At 50.0% G+C, this 26,507-nt stretch overlaps 1 protein-coding gene across 1 annotated transcript in view; it reads left to right on the top strand.

The window, feature by feature from the left end:
- Positions 1-26,014, top strand: part of SAPCD2 (suppressor APC domain containing 2) — a 32,548-nt gene extending 6,534 nt beyond the window's left edge. Inside the window, exons 2-6 of the mRNA XM_032777738.1 lie at positions 14,253-14,386; positions 22,481-22,627; positions 23,792-23,893; positions 24,985-25,110; positions 25,777-26,014. Of these exons, the coding sequence (XP_032633629.1) occupies positions 14,253-14,386; positions 22,481-22,627; positions 23,792-23,893; positions 24,985-25,110; positions 25,777-25,905 (638 nt within the window). The 3' untranslated portion in view covers positions 25,906-26,014. The remainder of the gene's footprint in view (positions 1-14,252; positions 14,387-22,480; positions 22,628-23,791; positions 23,894-24,984; positions 25,111-25,776) is intronic.
- Positions 26,015-26,507: the final 493 nt, after the last annotated feature.

The raw sequence follows: 26,507 nt of genomic DNA, 5'->3' as shown, positions 1-26,507 counted from the left end.
TATGGTGACTTGTCTGCCTGGTGCGAAGGTTGCGGATCTCTCGAGGCATCTAGACAGACTTATGTGTAGTGCTGGGGAGGAGCCGGTGGTCGTGGTACATGTAGGTACCAGTGACAGAGAGACGGGTAGGAGAGATGTCCTAGAAGCCAAATTTAGGCTGCTAGGGAAGAGACTGAAATCCAGGACCTCTATGGTGGCACTCTCAGAAATGCTCCCAGTTCCACGTGCAGGGCCAGGTAGGCAGGCAGAACTTGAGTCTCAATGCGTGGATGAGACGATGGTGTAGAGAAGAGGGGTTTACGTTCATTAGTGTTAGCCAAACGGACTCGTTTCCCCCTGGAGCTTGTTCAATTACCCCAAGGAGGCACGGAAGACAAAGGGACGGTTCCCAAAGGTTTATTATCAGTCAGCTGAGAGGGTGCTTTTTCCCGGCTAGTGCCAGAGGAGAAGACACACCTTACTAGTACAAAGCAGACCTTTTTATACTAGGTAACAAACAACCTTACGTGCGTAATTTCTGCTAACCCGTACATTTCTTGAATTCCTTTCTAGTGGTAATCAGGATACATCTGTTAATTTCTTTTACCAACTATTGTGGGTACATACATGGGAAAAAGGCCTACATGCCTATGGGGAGCAGTTGAGATAATAAACAGGCAGTTAACCCCTGACGTGTTAGGATTCTGTAAAACAAAATAGTTGACCTTTGATCCAACATTAGGAACTGGGGAAACTTTTGGGATGGGGGGAGCCTATACAGGAGAGATGGGCTCCACCTAAACCAAAGTGGAACCAGACCGCTGGCACTAAACATTAAAAAGGTTGTAGAGCAGTTTTTAAACTAGGAGAGGGGAGAAAGCCGACTGCTGCAGAGGAGCATGTGGATTGGACACAGACTTCTCTTAGGGAGAGTCTGATGATAGGGAATCTCGAGGTTATAGTCAGGAACAGAGGACGGAAGAGGATAATGTAAGGGCCGGATCAGATGATAAACAGTCACATAAAAAAGAATCTGGCACATCAGAAAAGGGCAGACAAATAAACAAGGAGAAGTTTTTAAAGTGCTTCTACACAAATGCTAGAAGTCTAAATAATAAGAAGGGTGAACTAGAGTGCCTTGTGATAAAGGAGGATATTGATATAATTGGTATCACAGAAACCTGGTGGACTGAGAGCAATCAATGGGACACAATCATTCTGGGGTACAAAATATATCAGAAGGACAGAACAGGTCGTGCAAGGGGAGGAGTGGCACTATATGTCAACATACAAGCACCGCAGGACAGATGGCATTCACAACAGAGTTCTGAAAAGGAACAAATCGTGAGATTGCGGAACATTAACTAAGGTTTGTAACCTGTCCATTTTAATCGGGATGCTTCAAGTACCCGATACTGAAGTTAGCCTAACGTAACACCAATATTAAAAAAGGCTCTAGAGTGATCCCCGGCAATACAGACTGGTAAGTCTAACATCATACTCGGGCAATTAGTTGAAAACTTAGTTAAGAATAAATTGTCAGACACATAGACACATAAACTGTGGAGCAATAAAGTCAACGATTTTCTGTAAGGGAAATCATGTCTTATCTAATCTATTACAGTTCTTTGAGGGTCAACAAACTGTGGACAGGGAAGATCCAGTGGATAGTATATACTTAGATTTCCAGGAGCGTTTGACAAGGCCCTCACTATAGGCTCTATGTAAATTAAGCTTCATGGATAAAAGGGAAGTCCTTTCAATGGACTTGAACTGGTTAAAAACAGAAACAAGTAGGAATTAATGGTAAATCTCAGAATGGAGAGGTGTAACCTAGTGTGTTCTCACGGTCAGTCCTAAGGACCAATCCTATTCAATTTATTCATAATGATCTGCAGAAAGGGGTAAACAGGAGTGGCAAGATTTGCAAGATGATTACTAAACTACTCAAGATAGTTAAGACCAAAGCAGAATTGTGAGAACTTTGAAAAGATTCACAAAACTAAGTGACGGGCAAACAAATGGCAAATTAAATTTAATATTGGATATAATGTAACAGTAAGGCTACATTGAGAAAAAATAACCCACTATCCATACAATATGGAAATGGGTGTAATTTTAGCTACAGTGGAGTCAGAAAAGATCTTGGGTCATCGTGGATAGTCTCTGAAACAAGTCACGAGCAGTGCGCAGAGGCAGGTCAAAAAAGCAAACAGACGTTAGGGAATCATATAAAAGGGGATAGAGATAAGACTGAGAATAATACTTATTGCCTTTATATAAATCCATGGTATGCCACATCTTGATTACTGAGTACAGGTGTGGTCCCTCATCTCAAAAAAGATATTCTAGCATAGAAAAGGTTGCAGAAAGGGCAACTAATGATTAGGGGTTGGAGAGGGTGCAACGAGGAAAGATTAAAGAGGCTAGGCTTCTTCAGCTTGGAAAAGAGGAGACATAGGGGGGTTATGATAGAGGTTATAAAATCATGGTTGATGTGAAGAAAGTGGATAAGGAAAAGCTTATTTATTATTCCCATAATACAAGAACTATGGGTCACCAAATGAAATATCAAGTAGCAGATTTAAAAAATAAACAGGGAAGTTCTTTTTCACACAGTGCACAGTAACTTGTGGAACTCCTTAACTGGGAGATGTGAAGGCTTGGACCACCAAGAGTAAAAGATACAGAAGCAACGGTGCTTGAACAACGTGGAACTGGATAAATTCATGGTGGCTAATTGTCCATAAATGGCTATTAGCCGGGAAGGGTAAAGATGGTGTCCCTAGCCTCGCTTTCTCAAAGAGTGAGAATGGATGGCCGAGGAGGAGATCACTTGATCATTACCTGTTAGGTTACTCCTCTGGGCACCTGGCATTGGCTATCTGTCGGTAGACAGAATCCGGGACTAGAGGACCTTTGGTCTAACCTGGACGAGCCGTTCTTATTACTTCGGGGTGCCTCTAAGAAGGGCTGGGCGGTCAGCTCACAGGGAGCTCTCTTGCAGAGCCAGGCGGTGATCCCCTCAGCCACTCCATGCGATGCAGTGGAAGGCTGGAACTGCTGGCTCTGAATAAGATAGTGCTAGAACTGCTGGCTCTGAATAAGATAGCGGAAGATGCGGCTCTGTGCTCGATGGGGGAGGCTGCTAGAATCGGAGAGTTGCCATTTCAAAGCTTTTCTTTCCACACGTGTTTTTGCCTGGGGGAGGCAGGGGGAGGTGCCCCACAGAGATTACAGCTGCATGATCCCCCCAGCAGAGTGTGTGCAGACCAGTCCACCTACCTCCTGGCAGAGCCAAGGAAAGGAGACACTGGCCTCTGCACATGCTGATTCCATCCAGGGCAGGCTAACGCTGAGCACTGCTAAGCTGCTGCCCAGGTCACTTACCCACATTGGCAATCAGGGATTGCACCTGGCGGCGTACATCTGCTTGATGGACAACCGGGACGCCATTTGTCCTGATATTCAGGTAAAATTTAAAATTTGGTAGTGAAATAGAAAATTAGTTGATTGGGAATGTCCCATTAAACCCGATTGGGATGTGTTATCTACTGGCAATTTTGGTTTTTCAGGTTGTTTTCAGGTGTAACGCAATTTACAGAAGGATATGTAGTTTACAGTTCTGAATCACAGTGCATACTGCAGGACAAACTACAGTGGGCACGTAATGAACCGCACAGTCTCTGTGCTTCTTGCATTTCTTTTCAGTGGCTGGCTAGCTAGCTAACGGCCTTCAGCTGAAACCCTCACCTGAAATGGCAATGGCAAAGGAGTAGCCAACTACCAAAAAACAAAAAAGAGAGTGCAGATACAGGACAGAATGGGAAACCACTTACACCTGGATTCAGAAATACTACAAGTGTGATACAAAAGGCTTTTGTAAAGCATGCAGGAAGGAATTTAGCATTTGCTGTGGCAGTGAGTCTGATGTTAAGCATCATGCTGATTCAAAAAATCGTGAACAAAACACCCAGACTCACAAGAGCAATACCCTGGTCTCACATTTTTTCAGCAGCCAAATGAATCCTTCGATAAGAAGGTTATCGCTGTTGAGCTAACTCAAGTTTAGCACACAGTCGTCCATCAACGCTCCTATTGCTCATGTGACTGTGAACTTAAACTGGCTTCTACCTTGTATCCAGATTCAATGATTGTGAAGCACGTCAGCTGTGGCTGGACTAAAGCATAGGCATTGATCAAAAATGTGCCGTCACAGCTCTCAACAGAATTTTTAAAAGACCTCAGCAAGCCAGACGGTCCCTATTCCTCAGTTGCCACAGATGCATCTAACAAGGGCAACGTGAAAACTTTCCCCTTATCACTGAGATACTGGAGACCTGAACATGGGGTCCAAGATAAACTGTTAGATTTCTATGAGCAAAGCGAAGAGACTGCAGAGGCAATAAGCAACACATTACTTGAAAAACTTGCGACATACAAAGTGTCTTCATACTGTGCTGATAATGCAAACGTGAATTATGGAAAGCAACAATCAGTGTACCAGAATTTAAAAAAATAGAACGAAAATATCTTGCCTGCAAACTGCCCTGCCCATGTTGTGCACAATGTCGTGAAACATGCTAGCAATACCCTACACGTTGACATGGAGACTCTGGTGATTAAGACATTCAGTCAGTCCAGCAGTTCTGCTAAGAGCGTAGCAGCATTGAAGGATATGTTTGACTTTGTGGATATGGAGTATGCCATTTTACTGTGTCATGTTCTGACATGCTGGTTGAGTCTTTTCCCAGCTGTAAATGGGCTTGTAAATATGTGGCAGGGTGTTCAGTGCTATTTTGTTTCTGTGGGCAGTGAGAAGTGCTCAAAATCGCTGTGGATGCTGCTCTTGGACATGGAAAACAGTGAACAAGGTGAGGGGCCTAGCAAAGTTGAGGTTCATCTGTTTTTATCTCCAGAATGAAGTTTTTCAGGACAATGATACTGTGCTTTGTTTGGAAAATGAGAGGATGACAGCATGTGAAGTGTATGCCATAATGAATACTCTGAGAATTAAACTTCAGTGGAAGACTGACAAATTCTTTGGCTCCAAAGTTGAGAATGCATTAACTGAAATGCTGCCTGTCACTGCTGCATGTCTCCAGAAAGACTTCATGAAATTTTATGATATGGTGATCCTATATTTGGATAAATGATTTCTTTTCTTTTTTTTCTCCCAACAACTGGCTACTTGTTCAATACCCAGTGCTTGAACATCAGTTAATAGGGCATTCGAATAGGAGGATCTGTCTGCAGCCATGACAGCTGTAAACCTCCAGAAAACAGTGGATCTTGATCAGCTCTATGATGAATACTGTATCATCAGACATCAGCTCCAAGTTGGAGCCTGGAAACTACTCAGTTGGGGAACTCTGGTCTCAAGTGCTGAGAAACAAGAATGGTAGCACTGACCATGATGAAGCTGGTGTCATACGTGCTCAGTATACCAGTAAGCAATGCGTAGACAGAGCGTGTATTTTCAATCATGAAAGGTGCATGGACTGATGTCCGGAATTGAAGCAGCATAGACTTGATGCAGAGCGAAACCCTTGTTGAAACGAATTTCCGGAGGAGTTGCAAAGACTTTTACAGCTTTGTGATTGCCCAGAAGCAAGTCATGACCATGGCGAAGTCATCCAACAAGGAGTCTGGTGGTACGTTAAAGACTAACAGATTTATTTGGGCATAAGCTTTCGCGGGTAAAACACTTCACTTCTTCAGATGCATGGAGTGAAAGTTACAGATGCAGGCATTATTATATACTGACACGTGAAGAGAAGGGGGTTACCTCGCAAGTGGAGAACCAGTGTTGACAGGGCCAATTCAGTCAGGGTGGATGTGATCCACTCCCAATAATAGATGAGGAGGTGTCAATTCCAGGAGAGGGCAAAGCTGCTTCTGTAATGAGCCAGCCATTCCCAGTCCCTGTTCAAGCCCAAATTAATGGTGTTAAATTTGCAAATGAAATTTAGTTCTGCTGTTTCTCTTTGACGTCTGTTTCTGAAGTTTGTTCAAGAGTAGTGACTTTTAAATCTGTTATAGAATGACCAGGGAGATTGAAGTGTTCTCCTACTGGCTTTTGTATGTTACCATTCCTGATGTCTGATTTGTGTCCATTTATTCATTTATGTGGGGACTGTGAAGTTTGGCTAATGTACATGGCAGTGGGGCATTGCTGGCATATATCACATTAGTAGACGTGCAGGTGAATGAGGCCTTGATGGTGTGGCTGATGTGGCTGGGTCCTCTGATGGTGTCGCTAGAGTAGATATGGGGGCAGAGTAGGCAATGAGGTTTGCTACAGGGATTGGTTCCTGGGTGTGATGTGTAGTTGCTGGTGAGTATTTGCTTCAGGTTGGGGGTCTGTGTGTAAGCGAGGACTGGCCTGCTCCTCAGAGTGAGGGATTTGTTTCCAGGATAGGTTGTAGATCGTTGATTAATGGCTGGAGGGTTTAGGTGGGGCTGTACGTGCATGGCCATTGGTGATCTGTTGTTTTCCTTGTTGGGTTGTCCGTAGTAGGTCATTTCTGAGTACCATCTTGCTCTGTCAGTCTTTCCTTACTTTCCCAGGTGGGTATTGTTGTTTTTAGATGCTTGATAAGATCTTATAGTGTTGTCTGAGGGGTATGGAGCAAATTGACTTCCCAAATATAAATAGGCATTGGCTGTAGACACGGATCATATGATGCCTCCAGCTTCCATCCAGGACACATAGATCATGATTATTAGGTTGAAGGACCTCAGGAATCATCTAAGTCAACCCCCATGTCAAGGGGGACCAATCCCCAACAAATGGCCCCCCTCAAAGGAATTGAACTGCACAACCCTGGTTTAGCAGCCAATGTTCAACCACTGAGCTATCCCTCCCCCAGTTTCGGGTATGTGTTTATGTAACCATCACTTATTTGCACTGTGTGATCCAGGAAGCTCTCTTGTGTGGATTTGGTCCAGCGCCTGAGGGTGATGTTGTGTTTCGGTGGAAATTGTTGTTGAAATCCGGTGGAGGTTATCAAGGGCCCCCCTTCCGTGGGGTCCATTGATGAAGATGTCATCAATCTAGTGACAGTAGAGGAGGGCACTAAGGGGAGAGAACAGAGGAAACGGCAGTGCTGTTCGTGAAGTGACCATAACCGTGCTGGAATACTGCTGGGGCATGCAGTACCCATAGCATGTTGTGCCACTGACTTGAAGGCATAAAATTGCCTCCAATGTGAAATAGTTGTGTGGGATGACAAAGTCCCAAAGCTCAGCCACCAGGCGTGCTGTGGGCCTTCGTCAGGGATACTGTTCCTGACATTATAGCCATCTCATATGGACTATTGGTGTAAGCAACTTCTCTGCATCCATGGTGGCCAGGATGGTGTTTCGGGAAGATATCAACGGATTGTAGTTTCCTCAGGAAAGCTGGAGTGCTGGTAGCATGGTCTGAGAGTGCAGAGTCCAAATAGCCAGATAATCCTGCGTCAGAGTGCCAATGCATGAGATGAAGGAGTGGTCCCAGTGATTTCCAGGTTTAATGGATCGTTGGTAGCAGATAGAATACCCCTGGTGGGGTCCTGGGGTTGTGTCCATGTGATTCTCTGATGGGACTGGGGTTGCTGGTTCATACAAGAACGACATTTCCCTCCTAATTGACACCTCCTCATCTATTATGGAGTGGACCACATCCACCCTAAACGATTGGCCCTATCAACATCTGTTCTCCATATTGGAGTGACTCCTTCTGCTTCGTTCATTATATATGGCCTGCATCTGTAACTTTCACTCCATGCACCTAAGCAGTGAGTCCTTTTTTACACCACAAAAGCTTATGCCCCAAATAAATTGTTAGTCTTTAAGGTGACACCGGACTCCCTCGTTTGTTTGTGTGGATACAGACTTAACACGTGCTACGCCGCTGATACTAGTCATCAAGAAGTACTAAACTTCTGGCATGTCTGAGAGGTTTGCAAAATGGGAATGTTGATTATATTGACTGAATAAAAACCCGGCCCCTTTTACCCTGTTTAGTTAGTGTACAAATAATCTGTATGTTTATAGATTAGCTGTAACCATATTTCATTAGTCGGGGGCTGTGACACTCCCTGATTTCCAGGCCCCTGTGACTTGGGTTGGGCTTTCAGCCCAGCTTCAGCCACTGAAGGCAGACTGTAAGGCCTCCCCCTGCTGACTGCGGCTGGGGCTGGAGCCAGGGCTATCACTGCAACTTTTTTGCTCCCTGCCTGAATTGGGGTCTGACTTTGCACGAGGATCCAGCGCCGCCTGTCCTGCGCTTCAGTCGGGGCTGGAGCTGGATCCTGTACCCTAGCCCGCGGCTTCTGCTTGCATGAGCGTGAGCGCCGTGAGTCCTTGCCCCATGGGCTTTGGTGCGGCTGGCATGCAGGGGGCCGTAAACCCCTCTTGGCGGCTTCTAGGCGTGTGTGCCCTCTTTGGCTCCAGTCGGGGCTGTGCACTGTGGCTCTTTTCCCTCCCCTCCCCCCACTCGCCCAATATGTCCTGATACTTCACTCTTGTGATCTGGTCACCCCTAGCACTCCCCTATGAATAACCTCATGACCCCTGAGGGGTCCCCGACCCCCAGTTTGAGACCCCTGGTTAAGGCAGTGCTCTGTTATGTTACAACCAACCATTTATATTATATCCTCTGTTCTAGAACCCAGAAATTGCTATACTGGGTTCGGACCATCTAGTCGTGCATCCTACTCTCCAGGGGCCCATACCAGCTGCTTCAGAGGAAGGTGTAAGGGACCCTGTGTTTGTAGGCATTATTGGATAACAACTCAGAAGGAAAGTTTCTTCTATCCTATAATAAGAGAAACTGAGGCTCAAATCATCCAACAATTATTGGAGAGAGACCAAAACAGACGAGCTCAAGCTGAGAATGTTTGTCTTAGTGCAACTGAGTTCTGCTCTGAATTCAGTAAGCGTGGGAAAGGTGCGACTCGAACTTGCTGCAGAGAGGAAATGTGGCAAGGGATTGAGTTCATTTATTGCCTTTCGAGCCAATTTTACGCCATCACCAGTGCACTGAGAACTTGTGCTGACAGTCACTGAAAGAGGGATCAGTGCCTCGGTTCCCCATCTGTAAAACTGACTAATGATACTTAAAGCACTTAGCAAAGAGAGGTGAGATCTACTAATGAAAACATTTACATAAGAAAGGGATAGATAACAAGATTGAGGATATAATAAGCTCTATGTAATCCATCGGTACGCACTAAATCTTGATACTGTTGTGCAGACGTGGTCGCCCCATCTCAAAAAGATCTATTGGAATTGGAAAAGGTTCAGAAAAGAGCAACAAAAATGATTAGGGGTATGAAACAGCTTCCATATGAGGAGAGATTAATAAGACTGGGACTTTTCAGCTTGGAAAAGAGATGACTAAGGGAAGATATAATAGAGGTCTGTAAAATCATGACTGGTGTGAAGAGAGTAAATAAGGAAGTGTTATTTACTCCTTCTCATAATACACAAACTAGGGGTCACCAAATTAAATTTAATAGACAGCAGGTTTAAATCCAAAGGAAGGTTGGTTTTTTGTTTTCGTTTTGTTTTGTTTTTCACACAACGCACAGTCAACCTGTGGAACTCATTGCCTGAGGATGTTGTGAAGGCAAGGACTATAACAGGGTTCAAAAAAGAATTAGACAAGTTCATGGCGGACAGCTCCATCAATGGTTATTAGCCGGGATGGGCAGGGATGGTGTCCCTTGCCTCTGTTTGCCAGAAGCTGTGAATGGGCGACAGGGGATGGATCACTTGATGATCACCTGTTCTGTTTGTTCCCTCTGGGGCACCAGGCATTGGCCTCTGTCAGAAGGCAGGATGCTGGGTTAGAAGGACCTTTGGTCTGACCCAGTGGGGCCGTTCTTATGTGAGAGGGCAGGGGATTGAACCCGAGCTGCTGAATCTCAGGCTAGTGTCTGAACTACTGGCCCATTCTTCATCCCTCCCCAGCTCATGATTCACCTGGGATTTGTCCTCGGGGTACTGAAGCTCCTGTCAGTTGTAGTGGCCTCTCTTGAGTGCTCAGTGCGGGGAAAGGGGAGCACAAGCAGGAAGATGGAAACAGGGCAGTTATATGGGTGGATGTCTTGTTATAACTTTTATTGCACAAGCCAAACGCTAACCGTCAAAGGGTATAGAAGAAACTTCCCCCTTGGGCAGCTTATGGCATAGTTGCCTGGTAGGGGAAAGTGTAGAACTACCATGAGGCATCTGGTGACAAGATACTGGGCTGCTGTTCTCATGTTCCTGTTTGAACCTAGACTGGACATGGCCCCTGTAAATGTTCTGCAGAGAGCAGTGCTGCACTGGCAGAACAGGGGCCTGGATGGCCTAACAGGTTCCCTCCATCTGCTGATGTGTTAATTCGTCTCCCCCAGGGAACGCTGGCTCACATGCAGCATCTGGTTGTTAGCATGATTCATGCTTTATCTTCTGTCTTTCATCGGAACTAGTTGAGGCGCACAGAGGTCAGTTGACTTGCCTGGGGCTACGCACTGAGTCAGAGGGTCAGATGGGATTAAAATGCAGAGTGTTCACTCTCAGCACAGTGTCCAAATCTGCAGTAGACACAAGCCTGTAAAAGCAGCATAAGCCTCTGTAGTTGGTCATTGCCTCTGTGATGCTCTTCATCCAAGAGGGCTCCCATATATGCTTTGGGGCTTAGTTTAATGAAGAAAACCATGATTGCCTTCAGTTGGGGACAGTCCGTCTGCTTGGCAAGGAGGAGATGCCCTGGTGTGCGTGGCAGGTGCGTCATACTGCATTAGAGATGGATGTGTTCCTCTCAGATTGTTCGGCACATTCCCCATCAATTCCCCCTTCAGTATCATAGGGAGCCAAAGGTTTTTCAGACTCTCCAGCTGTACCTTTTTGACTCTGATTGGCGCAGTTGTTGATTCACTAGCCATTCAGCCTCACAAGAGTCATGAGTTTGGTTGTGGCTCAGTCCCAACCTGATGTGTTCACAGTGCGAAAAGTCTCACAGCCCCATTCTGTGTGCTCAGCACACTCTGCTTGAGGGATTAACGAGCAGCAGCTGGCATTTTGGATCAGGAGTGCATTGCTAAAGCAACTGCAGGCACTCTGCACAGATCATGCCTGTGCTCTACCCCTTTTGGTCTGGTGCTGTCAGCCCTTCACTGCCATGAGCACTAAACAGCACATGCTTCTCAGGGGAGTCGCTAATCCGCCCCTGCCAGAAAGCTGCAATCTGCTCTCATAGAGTGGAAGCCGTGGTGGGAAAGTCTCACACACTAGGTAAACTCAAGAGTCCATCACTGCATCTGCCTCATTGTTCAGCTGATCATAAATCCTGGACCAGGCTCAACAGGTGACCGTCTGCCACAACTCTGCACTGGCTTGGCCTAGCTTCCTCTCCTTGTGGTGACTGTGGAGCAGCGTTTCAGACAACTCATGGTGGAGGAGAGTCCAATTCAACAGCTGGAGGGTGGGTTACAAGGCCTCACTTAGTACAGAGCTCATCTCCTGGTTACGGAACCTGGACATTGAGCTCTAACATCTGCATATGGGAGGAGGAGCTAATCCTCAGGTGGGTGGCACCTGGAAACTGGCTGCCTTCTGCTGGGTGCTCTGGGGAAGAGGATGTGAGGGTGGGCTCTGGCCACTGAGAGACAGAGCATGGTCTGGATTCTAGGGTGGAATTTCTTCTGATCTTACCCCCAGCCTGCTTCCCGAGTGGGGGCTCCTAATGTGAGTAGCTTCCCGCTGCTGTTCGTTCCTGTCCTACTGCTGCCTTCTCTCAGAAGGCCAGGCCAGGAAAGAGCAATCTTGGATTCCAGGTCTGTGTGCCAAGAGGCAGGGCAAGCTGAAGCGATGAAGTGGGCGGGAGGTACAAAAGTGAGGCCTGATGTAGGTGGCAGGGGAAAGTGGGATGGGGGGAAGCAGGAGTGAGGAAGCAGGTGGGCCCTGGATAGATGGGCACTGGCTTCAGTACCTCACTGCAGGATGCTGGGCAGAAGCAAACTCATCTGTGCTCTTGGGGCTAATCTTGCTCCTTTGGCACTGATCACATGTCGGGTTTGTGTGTGTGTGCTATTAAATCATATGGATGGACTTTGCAGCTGACTCCAGCGCTATGCAAAGTGGCTCCACTGAGAGGGAAGCCCACTGAAAGCGCTGTCTCCATACATTCAGGAACTGGTCTCTGTGCTGACCCAGTGGCAGATAGGCGGTTGCTGCTGCTGCTCTGGAAGATCATGTGAGAGCTTGGGGGTGGCCTGGAGTGCTCTCTGTGCTGGCTGGGGAGGGGATCACGGACCTCAGGAGCCAAGGCAAGGAAGAGGCAAACGTCTGGTGTTGAACAAATGCATAGCAGCCTCGAGCACAGCAGTTGTGTTGGAACCAGTGACTTTGCATGTAGAGTAGAAGGGTTGGCAGCACAAGCCAGGAGAGCACTAGGCAGCAGGAGTCATTCAGGGTCTAATTGGCCAGGTGGTGACGAATGCAGTGTTGGGCTGGAAGCAGCCTGGCCTTTACAGGAGATGAGCACCAAAGTCTGTCCTGGCCCTCGTGAAATCAAATGGGGGCCCTGCTTTATAAGCCCCTTGAGTTCCATGTGTACAGCTGACCCACATGCCCCTGGATTGACCCACCTATCAGATCAGGTGGAGCCAGTGGCATGTCCTTGCTCTAATCTACCCTACACAACTTTTTCTGAAGGCCCCGCTCTGCCCACTCTCCCTAGTGTGTGCTGGTGGATTGGTTGTTTCCAGCCGTTGAGGCCAGTGGGCAAAGCAGCCGAGGTCTTGGGATCGCTTTGGCCACGGTGACCGACCCAGAGGGGTTGGAGGAATCCTGCTGTGAGGCAGGAGCACATGTAAATGTAGCTTTTCGCACTGACCAGAAAGAAATGGAAGCTTCCTGTCTCCCCGTACCTGGTGTGGCTCCACCAAGGAAAGTCTCAAGCTCTGATCCAGTGCCCAGCAGGTCACTTGTGGAATCCAGAGTGGATTCCCCTCCTCTCTGCGCCCCCAAGCAGCACCTTTGCATAATGAACATTGGGCACCCTTCACCAAAGGTGCCAATATAATTTAATGAGGTGACTCTTGGCTGTCGGCTACAGGGTACGAGCGCAGGAGGCCACATGACACAATGGGGAAGGGTCGACCTGCTTCAGAGTCACTGGCAGACTAAATGTGACAAGGCCCCTAAGCAGGCCAGGGGTCTATGTTCGGGCACTCAGGGACGTGAACTCTGATAGTTAGCTACCAAGCTCTGCTTCTTAACAGACTCTTCCAGGAGAGCCTTGGTGGGTCTTGTTTGCCCATCCGACTGGCAACGTGGGCTGCTCACTCTGCTGATGCGACAAGGATTGTCCTTTGCAGTGTGGGTAGCTGAGGGTTTAGGTTCTGGGAGGAGGTGGTGTCCAGCATCTGATCTCCCCTAAGGTGGTTCCGTACCAGGGTCAAATGTGTTTGTTCTTTGGTGCCTGGAAGAGCTAGAGGTTGGATTTGTATGAGTGCTGGTGGAAGGGCCAGGCACAGATGGTGAGGTGAGGGCTCCTTTCCCCTGCAGTGAGCTGACTGATGTACTCTTCCTTCATTCCCCGCTAGAGTGACCAGATAGCAAATGTGAAAAATTGGGATTGGGGGGTAAGAGGGGTAATGGGAGCTTTTATAAGACAAAGTCCCAAATATTGGGGCTGTTTGTATAAAATCGGGACATTTGGTCACCCTATTCCCCACCCTCTGCAGTGTGGGGCTGACTTAAGTTGCTAAACCTGTTATTGCTGCAGTTAATCAGAGCTGTGATTAATTCTCCACTCGGCCCCATCTCCCCTGCTTAGAGAAAGTAGAGGCGAGAGTGTTATGTTCTCCTCCAGCATTGGCTCTTATTACAAATGTGAGCATTGGCCGCTTGCTGGTGGGCATGGCCCTCCGCTTTCCCTGACTTGCACCCGTGAGGTCCTGCCCCGGGGGAGTAACTGGGATGTAAGCTGTATATGTGTTGCAGCACATGCGGGGTGGGGTGGGGGGAAGGTCATATGCTCATCTGAGGTCTCTGCAATACCCAGACATGGCGAGATGAGTGGCTGCCAGAGCAAGGCGGAAATTCCAACCTGCAGACTCATCTTGGTGCTCAGCCAGGACTTTAATGAGTTAAAAGGGTGTTTTTAAGTTGTGTATATATATATTTTTTAAAGCATCTAGAATATATGGAGAAATCCTCTGATCCTCTCGTGTTGGATGTATGTCCCTGCATGGTGCCTTCTTCAAAATGTGCATGTCCTTCCTCCGTTGCAGGTGCCGATGGGAAGCCCACAGGACAGTCCCATGGCGAGGTCAGTTGCACCGGGGTGGCAGACGCTCGGCGGCATGAGAGAGGTCGCGGTGAGCACCGGAGACACACCATCACCAACGGGGTGGACTATGGCATGGTAGGGGAGCAGCTCTGTCCTGGTTTCCCAGCCACTGTCATTCCTGCCAGGAGTAGCTGCAACCACGAGGAGCTCTGTTGTCCTACGTGCTGTTTGCTGCCTGGTGGGTGTACTGGAAGGAAAGATGTTCAGTCTCACTCTTCGTCCACCCTGGTGTTTTCTGGTTACACTTGTCCTAAGGGGCAACATGAACTTGGGCTTTTGGGGGGTATTAGTGAGAGATTCTGATATTTCTTGTATTGCATCACTGCACAGTCTCTTACAAATTACCCTCTGTCCTGCAACATATGCAAAAGGAACAGTCAAGGATGCTAGGTAGCCTGTAAATGCCTCATGCTCTGATGTGATAATCAAACAGGTGAGTTTGTACTGCTGTGTCTCTGCAGAGATTAATGTTTTAGTCTTTTTCTTTGCAAATATACCAGAGAAATTAAATGCAAAGACATATGTTGCCTGGTACAGGCTCAGTTGTTCTCTGCTGGTGCAGAGATCTGTCAGGACCCCTGTCACTTGAGGATCAGGGCCAAACTCTAGGGGCTGGATCATGTAATGCAGGGGTCAGCAACCTTTCAGAAGTGCTGTGCCAAGTCTTCATTTATTCACTCTAAGGTTTCGCGTGCCAGTAATACATTTTAACGTTTTTAGAAGGTCTCTTTCTATAAATCTGTAATATATAACTAAACTATTGTTGTATGTAAAGTAAATAAGGTTTTTAAAATGTTTAAGAAGCGTCATTTAAAATTAAATTAAAATGCAGAGCCCCCCCGGACTAGTGGCCAGGACCTGGGCAGTGTGAGTGCTGCTGAAAATCAGCTCGCGTGCCATAAGCTGTCTACCCTGATGTAGTATATTACGTCCCCTTTTCACTAAAACCTCTGTAGACGGCTGGTGGAGAATTTCTCTGCTGCAGAAGACTCTCTATCATCTCCTATCCCAGCCACTGCTGGCATGGTGGGGAAGGGGTAGAGCACAGTGGAGCAGAGATCCATTATGCCTGATCCTCAGCTGGCATAAGATACCCAAGAGGCCTTTTGTCAGTGGTAAGTTAGTTGCTAATATGCCCTGAGGCCAGGGCGCCTGTCCCCTCTCTATAGTCCCAGAGCAGGAGAATCGGCCTCTGGAGAGCCATGGTGTGCAACAGAAGTACCTTGCATAGAAAGAGAGCAAAGTACTCATGATATTATCAGCTCACCCACACGGCTCAGGATCCAAAATCCTGCCTATGGGGAGTTTGAATTAGTAACATTAATGGAACTCCTGCCTTTCCTGTATCTTGCGTGCAATGTAATTTGCATTATTTTATCCTAAGCGCGCTGCCCTGCTGCACTGGTTCGTTTCTTTCTCAGATGCCAATATCTATGTCTTCTCCCCTCCTCCTCCCCCGCCCCCAATTTGAACGGAGCTGACAGGGCACGTGGGCTGCCTTTGTGCAGCATTGATTATGTCAGCACAGTGGCTTCCGGCCACATAACACGCTCTGATTCCTGGCCTGGTCCTCCCCAGGGGTTAGTGGGGGGGCTTTGCACACACACAGATTAGGAGCTCATTTGCTAAAGCAAGCTGCAGCAGTGCTGAGAATTAATCCCCTTTGCTCACTGTGGGAGCTGGAGCAGGGCCTGGGCTGTGAAGCGCTTGCAGGGGAATATTAGGTGCCTCAGGAAAGCGGTGTTCTACCTCCATTCAGCCAGACTGGATGTTCTGGGTTGCTGCTTTTGAGATAGGGAGGGGCCCTTACTCAGATAAGAGTCAGCTCTCTGCAGCGTTCAGCACTGTGGATGGCAATCACTGACTTTGATGCTACGCCTTAACATTTGCTAATAGGCGCAGCTGGAGAAGCGAGGTAGGCTGGGTTTGTGGGTCAGGAGCTGGCCTGGGATTCGGCAGATTGGGTTCGATTCCTGTCTGTAGGATGGCGGGCGAGTCCCTTCCCCGGTCTGGGCTCACTTTCCCCATCTGGAGCATGGTGGTGATGGCACTGACCGACTGCTCGGGGGTGTTCTGTCTGTGTGGGGTACTTCTCTGGCCACCAGTGCCGTAGTCTGAGCTCTTCACAGGCTTTACTCTCTTGATCCTGCGAGGCAGGGCAGGGCTATTATGCCCATTTGACAGGTGGGGAACTGAGCCAGACAAACTAAGTGGCTTACCCAGCATGATGCAGGATGCTTGTGGTAGAGCAGGAATTGAATGCAGATCTCTCATGGCCTAGACTAGTGCTCTAACCCCTGGACCAGCCTTCCTCTCCTCTCTCTCGAGGCTGTAAAGTGCTTTGGGAGCCTTGGGCAGAGGGTGGTTATTCCTGATCAGCCTAAAAACAAATCAGTCCCGTCTCGGAATACTGATTTCTTGGGCCGCCAGAGCCCTCTCTGACTCCCAAGCACCATGCTGCAGCCCGCTTGTGCCCTAGCAGTGGGCAAGTGGAGTGTGGTTGACCCCTCTTGCCTGTGTGCGCTGGGAGTGATTGTGCAGTGGCCCCAGGACAGCGTGTATCCGGCTGGCTTGTCTTTCACTGAGCCCATTGATCGGCCTATTTCCCCTGTGGCTTCTCTGCAGCTGGGGCGAGGCTTTTTACGAGAGGTTAAGCTCATTCATTCGTGAGCATCCCGGGCTGAAGTGCTCCCCCCGTCCAGGCCATCCCCACTCAAGTGAAAGGAACCCCCTGCTTCTTCCTCCCATCCTGGAAGCTGCCTCCACCAGCATCTGTCACCCACCAGCCTCCCTTGCCAGCGGACTAGATGCCTTCCATCCGCTCGCCGAGCAGAGATGCCATTGTCCCACCCGCGAGTGGGATGTTGTCCTTTCCTCCGGTCACCATGGTAACTGGCCGGGCAGGGCCCAGGGCAGGGCATTCAGTGCCAGGCTGCGGACACAGCTGGATGGGCATCCTCACGACATACAGCACCCTCTTCATTCCTCTGAGCAGCAGCCTGTGCAGCTCGAAGGCTCTGCAGTTCTTCCTGTGGGTATGTCCCGGGCAGTCTGTCACTTGAAACGGGAAGGGAAGAGATCAGCTTTGGCAGGCTCAGGTTGTGACTAGCATGGTTTGCAAGGGATTGCTGTGGCTGCGGGCATCTGGCAGGCTGCATGAAGCATTGGGAAGGCTGATAGACCCTCCAGTCTGTCCCTCTTTTAAAGAAGTGAAATGCATGCGAGTGGCCTCTAAGATTATGAGCTGAGTCCGTCTTATTATGTGAGAAGCGTGAGCAGTGCTCAGTGGTGTCTAAACTTGCTTTCTCTCCTCAGTAATATTGAAATCCCTGGATACTGGCAGTCGTCTCATGCTCTGCTGTGCCTGGTTCACAGGCCTGATGGGCCAACGTTTGAATTGCAAACTCATCTTGTGTTTGAAAAAGCTAAGCTCAGAGAAGGGTGTGGGCTCTGGGTTGTGTTGCAGGCGGGGTGCAGTCTGGAGAAGAGGGGATTTTGTGTGTTTAGATTCATCATGATGTGACCATTTGAAAAGGATTTTTCTGTAATGGCTTTTTAATAATTCTTGCTGTTGCTCCTTAGATGTGGACTCAATCACTTCCTGCAGTGGTTTTAAACATGCAGTTGCTTGTGCCTCTTGTTTGTATTAGGGCTGCTATATACAGCTATAGAAGCTTTTTCCAAGCATCTCAAAGCGATTTTTGTTTGTTTGTGTTAGGGGAGCACTTGTAGGCCCTCACTTGTCTCAGGACCGCGTTGTGTTAGGTTTCAATCTAAATAGATAATAACAATAGTACTTTTCATCAGTGAATCTCAAATATCTTTTGACGGGGAGAGAAGTATCATTCTCCCCATTTTACAGATGGGGAAGCAGGCACAGGGAGGTGAGGTATTTCCCAGGGTCACAAATCAGGTCCCAGGTTAGCACCTAGGTGTCTAGCCCACACTGCTGAAGCCTTGCATTGTCTCCAGTTAGTAGGTGCTCCAGAAATGAAAGCACCAAAACTTGATTTGACAGGGAGATGTATAGCTCTGAGCTTTAGTCATGGAATCATAGGTCTCTTCCAACCCTAATCTTCTCAGGAATCTAGTCTAACCCCCTTATCAAAGCAGAAGCAATCCCAGCTAAATCATCCCAGCCAGGGCTTTGCCAAGCCGGGCCTTAACATCCTCTAAGGAAGGAGATTCCACCTTCTCCCTAGGTAACCCATTCCAGTGCTTCACCACCCTCCTAGTGAAATAGTGTTTCCTAATATCCAACCTAGACCTCCTACACTGCAACTTGAGAGCATTGCTCCTTGTTCTGCCATCAGGTAGCACTGAGAACAGTCTAGATCCATCCTCTTTGGAACCCCCTTTCAGGTAGTTGAAGGCTGGTATCAAATCCCTCCTCACTCTTTTCTGCAGACTAAACAAGCTCAGTTCCCTGAGCCTCTCCTCAATAATCCGGCATGTTCTAGCCTGTGGCAGGGCTCTAGAGACTTTAAAACAAAGTCTCCATGCTGGGAAAGGACAGACCCAGGTTGCAAAGGGACCGGGGGGGAAGGAAACTGGACTCAATGCGCCAGGTGTGGCCTCACCAGTGTCGAATAGAGGGGAATAATCACTTCCCTCGATCTGCTGGCAATGCTCCTCCTACTAATGCAGCCCAATGTGCCGTTAGCCATCTTGTTAAGGTCTACCAGTGTCCTGATGGTATAGTTTGACTTCTGGATGTGGTGGGGCAGCTCAAGCCAGGCCAATGGGACTCTGCATGGGGGATGGCAAATTCCATGCCCACCTGAGACTTGTAGTTTGGGGGGCAGGCTTTGTACTTGAACTGTGCCCCCCTAAACTAAGCCCATGCCTGAGGGAGCAGGCTTTGTATCCAGGCCCCTTTCTCTGGGCTCAAGGGAGCACCCATCTCCTCCAGCTGCTGGGAAACAAATGCCCCAGACCCAGCTGCCATGACGAGTGGGTTCCAGGGAAGGCTTCGTGCTGGGGTTCCTCCAGGGGACAGCGGTGACTCGGATCAGAGTGGGGTGTTGTTGCTCTGGTCCCCGCGGCTGGCTGCCTGTGGGCTGGGCTGCAGCCCCTCAGGAATGTAGCACTAGGGTGGCTGAAAACCTTCCAGTCTGTCCCTCTTGTAAAGAAGGGGTAAAATTCATGAGAGTCACCTCTAGGATTGGGAGGGCGGGGGGGACAGTTCCCCTCCTAATCTTAGTGCAGCAGCCTTGGGGTGGGGGAATACCCCAACTTTGTCTGGAGAGCCATCTTCTCTGCCTGGTGGCAGCTACCACCCTGCTGGCATCTGTGTTGGCTGGAGAGAGAGAGAGGAACCACACCCCCATGATGTCGTGTGTCTGCTATGCAAACAAACCTGGGGGCAGAAATCTTGCTGTCCATGGGAACGGCATCTGCTTGGTTTCTGGGCCATTGGCTCTCGCTGGGTCCCTGATTCTTTCTCACACTCTGGTCCCATTTTGCTTGGTTCAGGGTTTGGGGTATTTCCTAGGTTTCTATTACGTGCATTTAACTCTGCTGTTCTTAGCTTGGTTCAGGGCTTGGGGTTGAGCCCTGTCTGGGGGACTGAAAGTGGGGCCCTGAGCAGCCCTTCAAGTGACTCTGGGGATTACCCCTTTCCCCCCTCCCCCTTCACCACAACTAAGAGCTGGTGACCTAAGGCCAGCCAGTGTGCAGAGCCGGGCTGCTTTAACTGTCCTGGCCCCACTCTCTGGTATTGTCTCATTGGAAATTCACCCCAGCTGTTTTACTGCCAGGAGTTTTCACTGCATGCGTGACCAGAAGGATCCTCAGCGCACCATGTGGCTGAGTGCTACCCTGGGAAAGCAATGGCTGGTGCTGCTGTTCTGCTCATCACCCTCTCAAAAGGTGGGATGCTTATGGTGGAGTCATATAGTTAGTCCATGTGCCGAGCCAATGGCACATTGCACCACCCGCCTCCTGATAGCAGATAATTAATAGCCCTCATTAAGCCTAAACATCAAGTAAAACAATGTGCAATGCTTTCTGCTCTGTTCTGAGAATATTGTTTGGTTGGGGCAGGGTTAAGGTTATGACAGTTGTCAGTGCCTGATTGGACAGAGGAGAACTTAACCCTGCTTTTCCTAGGTTTCTAGTATGTGTGTTTCACTCTGCTGTTCTTTGCCAATAATGAACGTACCACACAGTGTGAGCTCGCAGCCTTAAACTTCTGTAAGGTGGCTGCTTTAGGCACCAAAGCTAGAAGATGGTGGGTTAAATGACCAGGGCTTTTCAAAGGAGCCTGTGGAATTTGGCACCTAACTCCCTTAAACACCTCTGAACACTGCAGTGTAGAGCTCTGGAGTATCTGAGATCCAACATCATGGACTGGAGGCTAAACTGCAGGTTCCTGCAGAGTAATCAGAGAAATGCTTCAGCTCAGAGGAGGAAATACCCTGCCATGGCTGCATGGGCAATTGAGATGAGATCTCAGTGCAAAGGTTTCCTATTGACCTAACCCATTAAGCCACTATTTATAACAGAGCAACAGGACTGATCTAATGTGGGGGCAGGATGGGAGCTGCAGCCTGGAGAGAAGAAGGAAAGAAGGGCGTTCGGAGGGGAGACTCTACCATGACCTGCACTTGGTTCAAGTTAGCTGAGAAACCTGCTTCCCGTGGAGCAAGAACCTTCTGAGTAGTAACGATCTGCTCTCTGGTTGTCTGTCTTCCTCTGGATTTGCAGCAGCAGCATGATGGATCGGATTGGGGTGTCATGGTCTCCACCTCCCATTAGGAAAAACTCAAAGGACATTGAAACATAATACGTGAAAGATAATACTGCCATGAGTGCAGGGGACTGGACTAGGTGACCTCTTGAGATCCCTTCCCGTCCTACAATTCTATAAGATGGGTAAAGGGGCGTTTTGTATGTCTGACCAGACAAACGTGTCCATGCAATTCTGATCTAGCTAGTCTCTTGGATGCCAGTATGGTGCAGTGGTAAAGGGATACCTAGACTTGCTGAGAAAGGAGGCTCCCATGAGTGATCCCCACCCCAGAGCATTTGATTGGAGCCAAGCTTCATATTCCACTGTAAAAAATCCCCATGCTCCAGTTGGGCTATGAGTCTCCATGCCTGTTCTAGTTCCACATCCTCTTGAAGGCTGGTTATAGCTGAATGTGCAGGTTGACGGGATGCCAGGGTCCATAAGCAGGAGGGAGGGGACAGAGAAAAGCTTTCCATCCCTTCGCTCATCAGCTGATGTCAGGATGCCCAGATCTGGCACCTCTCTCCCTAAAGGAAACCAAACTCTCTGCTCCTGCTTCTCTAAAGCTGCCACAAGGGGATGAGCCACATTTCACCTGTCTCGTCCTTGCCGGGGTCTGCAGCGGGTAACTGAATTCCTGCATGTGCCATGGCTAGAGGTTTAGTGTCTCCTCTGCGCTTGATGTGGTCGTGAACTGATCCCAAAGCAAAGTGAATTGGGCTTTGGATTAGGTCACTCTTGGCTGGCTCCAGAACCGAGACTGGCAGGACTATTTCTCTGAACACGTGGCCTCGGTTTGCTCCAGGGATGGACGGTGGTGTTATGGACCAGGATGTAGGTGGTCAGGTCTAAAGGCAGAGCAGGTGTACAGGTTGGGGAATGAAGCCAAGGCTCAGGGGCCAAGCCAGAGTCCGAACCAAGAATCGAAGCTGAGGTCAGATGCAGGAATCAAAGCTGAAAGGCAGAGGTTGGGGTCAGAGCCAGGCCTGGAGGTGAGGTGTAAGGCAGGAGGAGAGGCAAGGCACAAGCACAGTGGGAACAGGAGTGAAGACAGCAGAAAGGCAGGAACGGGGTGGGTGCAGCAGTCAGGCACAAGCAGGGTCCAATGCAGCCACAACAGGAATCCACCTTCTTGCTCAGACAAACTTCCTGTTCCTCCTCTTGGCTTAAATAGTGTAGTTGGACCAATCAGTGGAGCCAGGTGATCCTCCAATCAGAGCTCCTGTGGGTGGTGCCCTGGCTGGGGCTATCGCCCTAGCAGCTTCTCAGTCCAGGTGGGTTCAGTAGCCATTGGGTAGAGGCCAGGATGCGGCAGCTTTCTGGGGACTCCTAGCCCTGAATTCAGGACCCATTCTCAGGAGGGCTGGAGCTGTGATTGATGTCCCATAGGTTTGGATGGAGGGGGTATTAAAGTTCCTGGGTTTTGTGTCTTGCAGCTGAAGCAAATGAAGGAGCTGGAGCAGGAGAAGGACTTCCTGCTCCAGGGGCTGGAGATGGTGGAGCACACCCGGGAATGGTACCACCAGCAGATCCAGATAGTGCAGGAGCGCCAGAAACACCTGGGGAAAAACAAAACCACAAACGTAAGTGTGGGGCTCTCCAGGGACCCTCTCACCTTTTGAGTGCCCTGCCTGGGGGGACTGGATAAAGGACTGGTTAAAACCAGAGACGGGAAAGACCTCAAGTTCTAATATCACTTCCCCTTAACGATCTAATGGAGACACAGGGTGAGATGTGCCAAAGCACTTAGCACTGACACTCTGCTCCCACTGCAGTCAGTGGAGGTGGGCTGTGAAGGGGATGTGGGGAGTGGGTACATGTGGGACTTACACGTGTGGAGGGGTCAGGGCAGCTGGGATCACTTCCCCTGTGAAGGGGAAGAGACATATGACAAGTCACCTCTCTTCCCCCTCTTGTCCCACAAATGAGCCGAGAAGCTGCCTGGCCTGTTATAGAGAACCCTGCTTTGTCCAGCGTGGAGCTACCCTGTGGGACTCAATCGCAGGCTCAACTCACCCCTTGTGCCAGCAGGAGTCACTCTTCTGGTCTCAGCGGCATCACTCCTGCTTCCACCCTGGCAAAACAGTACCCAAAAAGGCAGTGAGATGCTCAGTGGATTGTTTTCTTTTTGGAGAAGGTTCCGAAGCTCTTAGGCCCAGATCTGCAAAGGGAGTTAGGCCTGTAACTTCATTCATTTCAGTGGGAGTTAAGAGCCTAAATACCTCTGAGGATCTGGGCCTTAATGATCGTTAATCATCCCAGTAGCTCTGCAGATGGGAGATAATAAAGGGGATCAACTCTGTGGCATCCAGGAAGGATTCCTCACTTCCAGTGTGCATACACATACCTATGCCTCCTTGCCCAGCTGGCTAGGTCATGTGCTTATCCTGTCACCCTCCTCTGACGCATTGCGGAATTGGTCCAACGTTTCAGAGCAGGAGAGAGATGTGGCTGGGCCAGGATGGTTTTGTAAATGGAGATGAGAGCCCCAGCAGCCTCCTTGGCACGCACCCTCCTGGGCTCTCTGGAGAAATGCACGTCCCACTCCAGTATAAAGTCTGCATTGGCTGGAATATTCCCTTCCACCCGCCCAGTCTGCCAACCAGGCTGGGTCCTGAAAGAGAAGTCCCGTGGAGTTACAATGAAGGCCAGCAAGCTCTTGAGTTGTCTCTGCTTGTACATCGCAGCAGCATGAAGTACTGGAGAACTGGCTCCTCATTCCACCTTCCCACCCTTGCTTCTTCCAGGGCTTCTTCCCGGAGGGGAGCCAAAGCCACCTGGGTCGCCTTCTACCCAAGTTGCAGGAAGTGAACCGCTGCCTCGGAGAGCTCCTGTCCACCTCGGGGAAGGTGAGAGCACTGTCCTGGTAGCACCAGTGCCCCTGCTTCCAGGGCTGGCCGTTTGTATTGCTCTCCGTTAGGTCAATGGGAGCAGTGTATAAAGAGGGACACCAGACCAGAAACAGAATTATTATGGCCCCATAGGAATGCCTGGTCCCTCAGCTGAGAGACAGGAGCAGGTGCCTGGAGACTCTTGGTTCTAACCTAACAAGGGTTTGGAGCCCACCTGGTCATGGGACGCTTGTAGGTGGTCACGGGGTGAAGCACTTCTGCATATTCTAATTATCTACGTACCAACTGAATCCTGCAGAACTATAACCCTGCCTCCTTCAGAGCTCCAGCCCCTTCCACTGGGTCTGGCTGCTGTTGGAGCAAGGCCACTGGGCTAGATGGACCTCTGGCCTGATACAGTTGGGTAATTCCTCTGGTCCCAGGGAATGAGCAGTGACTCTCCGGCATGTTCTAGCCTGTGGCAGGGCTCTAGAGACTTTAAAACAAAGTCTCCATGCTGGGAAAGGACAGACCCAGGTTGCAAAGGGACCCAGTGAGATCAGTGCTGTGGGGGGCCAGGGGGGGCTGCAGACGCCTCAAGAATGGGAAGCCCTGTGCCTCTGGGAGAAAGGGTGAGGATGTAACCCAGCTGCTGCACCTGTCACGTCATGGCCAGTTTCTTTTCCTCTCCTCCCTCTTTGCTGCTGAACGTGACTCCACAATGCTCTCGGGCAAGTAGCCCCCTGGTTCTGGGATGGGGGCAAGGAGGGGGTGGGCTGCACAGCTTGATGAAACCCTGGTGCAGAGAATTGGTGCTGAAGGATGAGCTCCCTGGCTGCCTCGGCTGGTGAACTGAGTCCATTGGCACCTGCTTCCCCCCAACTCGCTGTGGGTTAAGCAGTGAGCTCGCAGTGCCCTCTGCAGGCTGAGCATGTGTATTGACACGCCAGGCCGACATGCACCTAGTGGAGACAGGTCAGCGAGGCATCAGCCGCCAGGAGGGCTGTGACGGGAGATCTACATGGACAGCCCAGCACTGGCCTGAGCCTGGGGAAGCAGAGAGCTAGTGGGGACAGGCTGCAGAAAGATTAACTCCCTCTTCTTCCCAGCCTCTGAACTCCTCCTCGTCGGCGCTGACCAGACAGGTCCCTGCTGCCCCCACACCGCCTCCCGCCCTGGCAGGGCCCCAGCAAGCCATCAGTATGCTGAAGGAGCAAAACCGGCTTCTCACCAAGGTGAGGGGGTGGGGGAGCCCCGCCCACCGGGAGAGGGTCAGGAGCTTGGAACTGGGGCCAAAGGAAGGGCAGGTTAGCCAGGAGCCAGCCCCTGTGGCAGGCAGAGCCAGAGGGATGGGATCTTCGGGGAGGAGGTTAGCGGGGAGAGAGAGGATGGCTGTGGGAGTGGGATCCAAGCCTAAGAGAAGCGCAGAGGTGAGAGGGGAACCCTGCACAGCAAACATACTCAGAGCCCCCCAGTTAAATGAGGCTGCTGAGGGGCATCCTCTTCTGGTTCTGCCATCTCACCACAAGGCGCAAGGGGCCTGGACGGCTCAGGGAATTGAGCACTTCAGCTGGAAGCCACTGGAATCCGTCTCACTGAGGCTGGTGGAGGGGGGACGCCAGGTGCCAGCTGACAGCTCTGGCCTCTGTGAAATGGGCTGGGAGGGAGGGGGCAGGTTTACCCATTGTGTGACCTGCCTTGTAGACAGGCTAAGTGGAGACTGATGACCAGGGGCTGCAGTCAGAGCTTTGGAGTTTGCTCTGGCCAAATGAAACTACCTGGAGTTGAGGAGATCCAGCCGGTCGTCTGGGGTGTCTGGGGAGGGGCAGGACCCTGGGAAGGGCTTGCTGCCCACAGGGAATGTTCCCCACTCACCAGGGCTCTGCCTTCGTCCTGTGCAGGAAGTGACTGAGAAGAGCGAGCGAATCACCCAGCTGGAGCAGGAGAAATCTGCCCTGATCAAGCAGCTGTTTGAGGCACGGGCCCGAAATAACCATGAAACAAGCCAGCTGGACTCCACCTTCATCTAGCCCCACAGCTGACCTCTCACACCCCAGGCCAGGGCTCTGGGGAGGGGCTGGGCAGGGACACCACTGCAAAAGCAGCCCCAGCCAGCCTAGTTCAGACACCAGATCTGAGCCTCCATGGGGCCTAGGCTTATTGTGGGTTTCTATGGGGCCGTGACTTCTGCCTAGGTCTCATTGGGTCCCTTGCTCCTTGGAGATGCTGCGCCTTATTTGTGATAGGTCCGGAGGTACTAGCAAAGCACCTGAACTGATCCCTGTCTGATACCAGAGCCTGTCCCAGGCCTCTCTTGCAGAGCTCTGGCATCTCCCCACATTTGTGCACTGAGCTGTGACTGGACAGCATCTCTGTCTTGGGTATGCTGCTGCCCTTCTGCCTTGGAAACCGAGCAGGGCACCATGCAAGTCTTCTCGATTCATTTTGCTCGTGGCTGGGGGAGCACCGTACGCCAAGGTTTTCTCCTCCCTCCAAGTGCTGTCACTGCAGCTGTACAGTATTCAGCCCATTGCATGACACGGCTGAATGCTGGCTGCTTTCTGAAGAGGACTGTGTATTGCTGTTTAACGCTCCTGTTGGCATCTAAGGGGCACAGGAACCACTCAGAGGC

This window comes from Chelonoidis abingdonii, chromosome 24 (genome assembly GCF_003597395.2).
Source record: "Chelonoidis abingdonii isolate Lonesome George chromosome 24, CheloAbing_2.0, whole genome shotgun sequence".
NCBI lineage: Eukaryota > Metazoa > Chordata > Testudines > Testudinidae > Chelonoidis > Chelonoidis abingdonii.
Note: the sequence above shows the minus strand (reverse complement) of the source record. Positions and strands in the feature narration are given on the sequence as shown.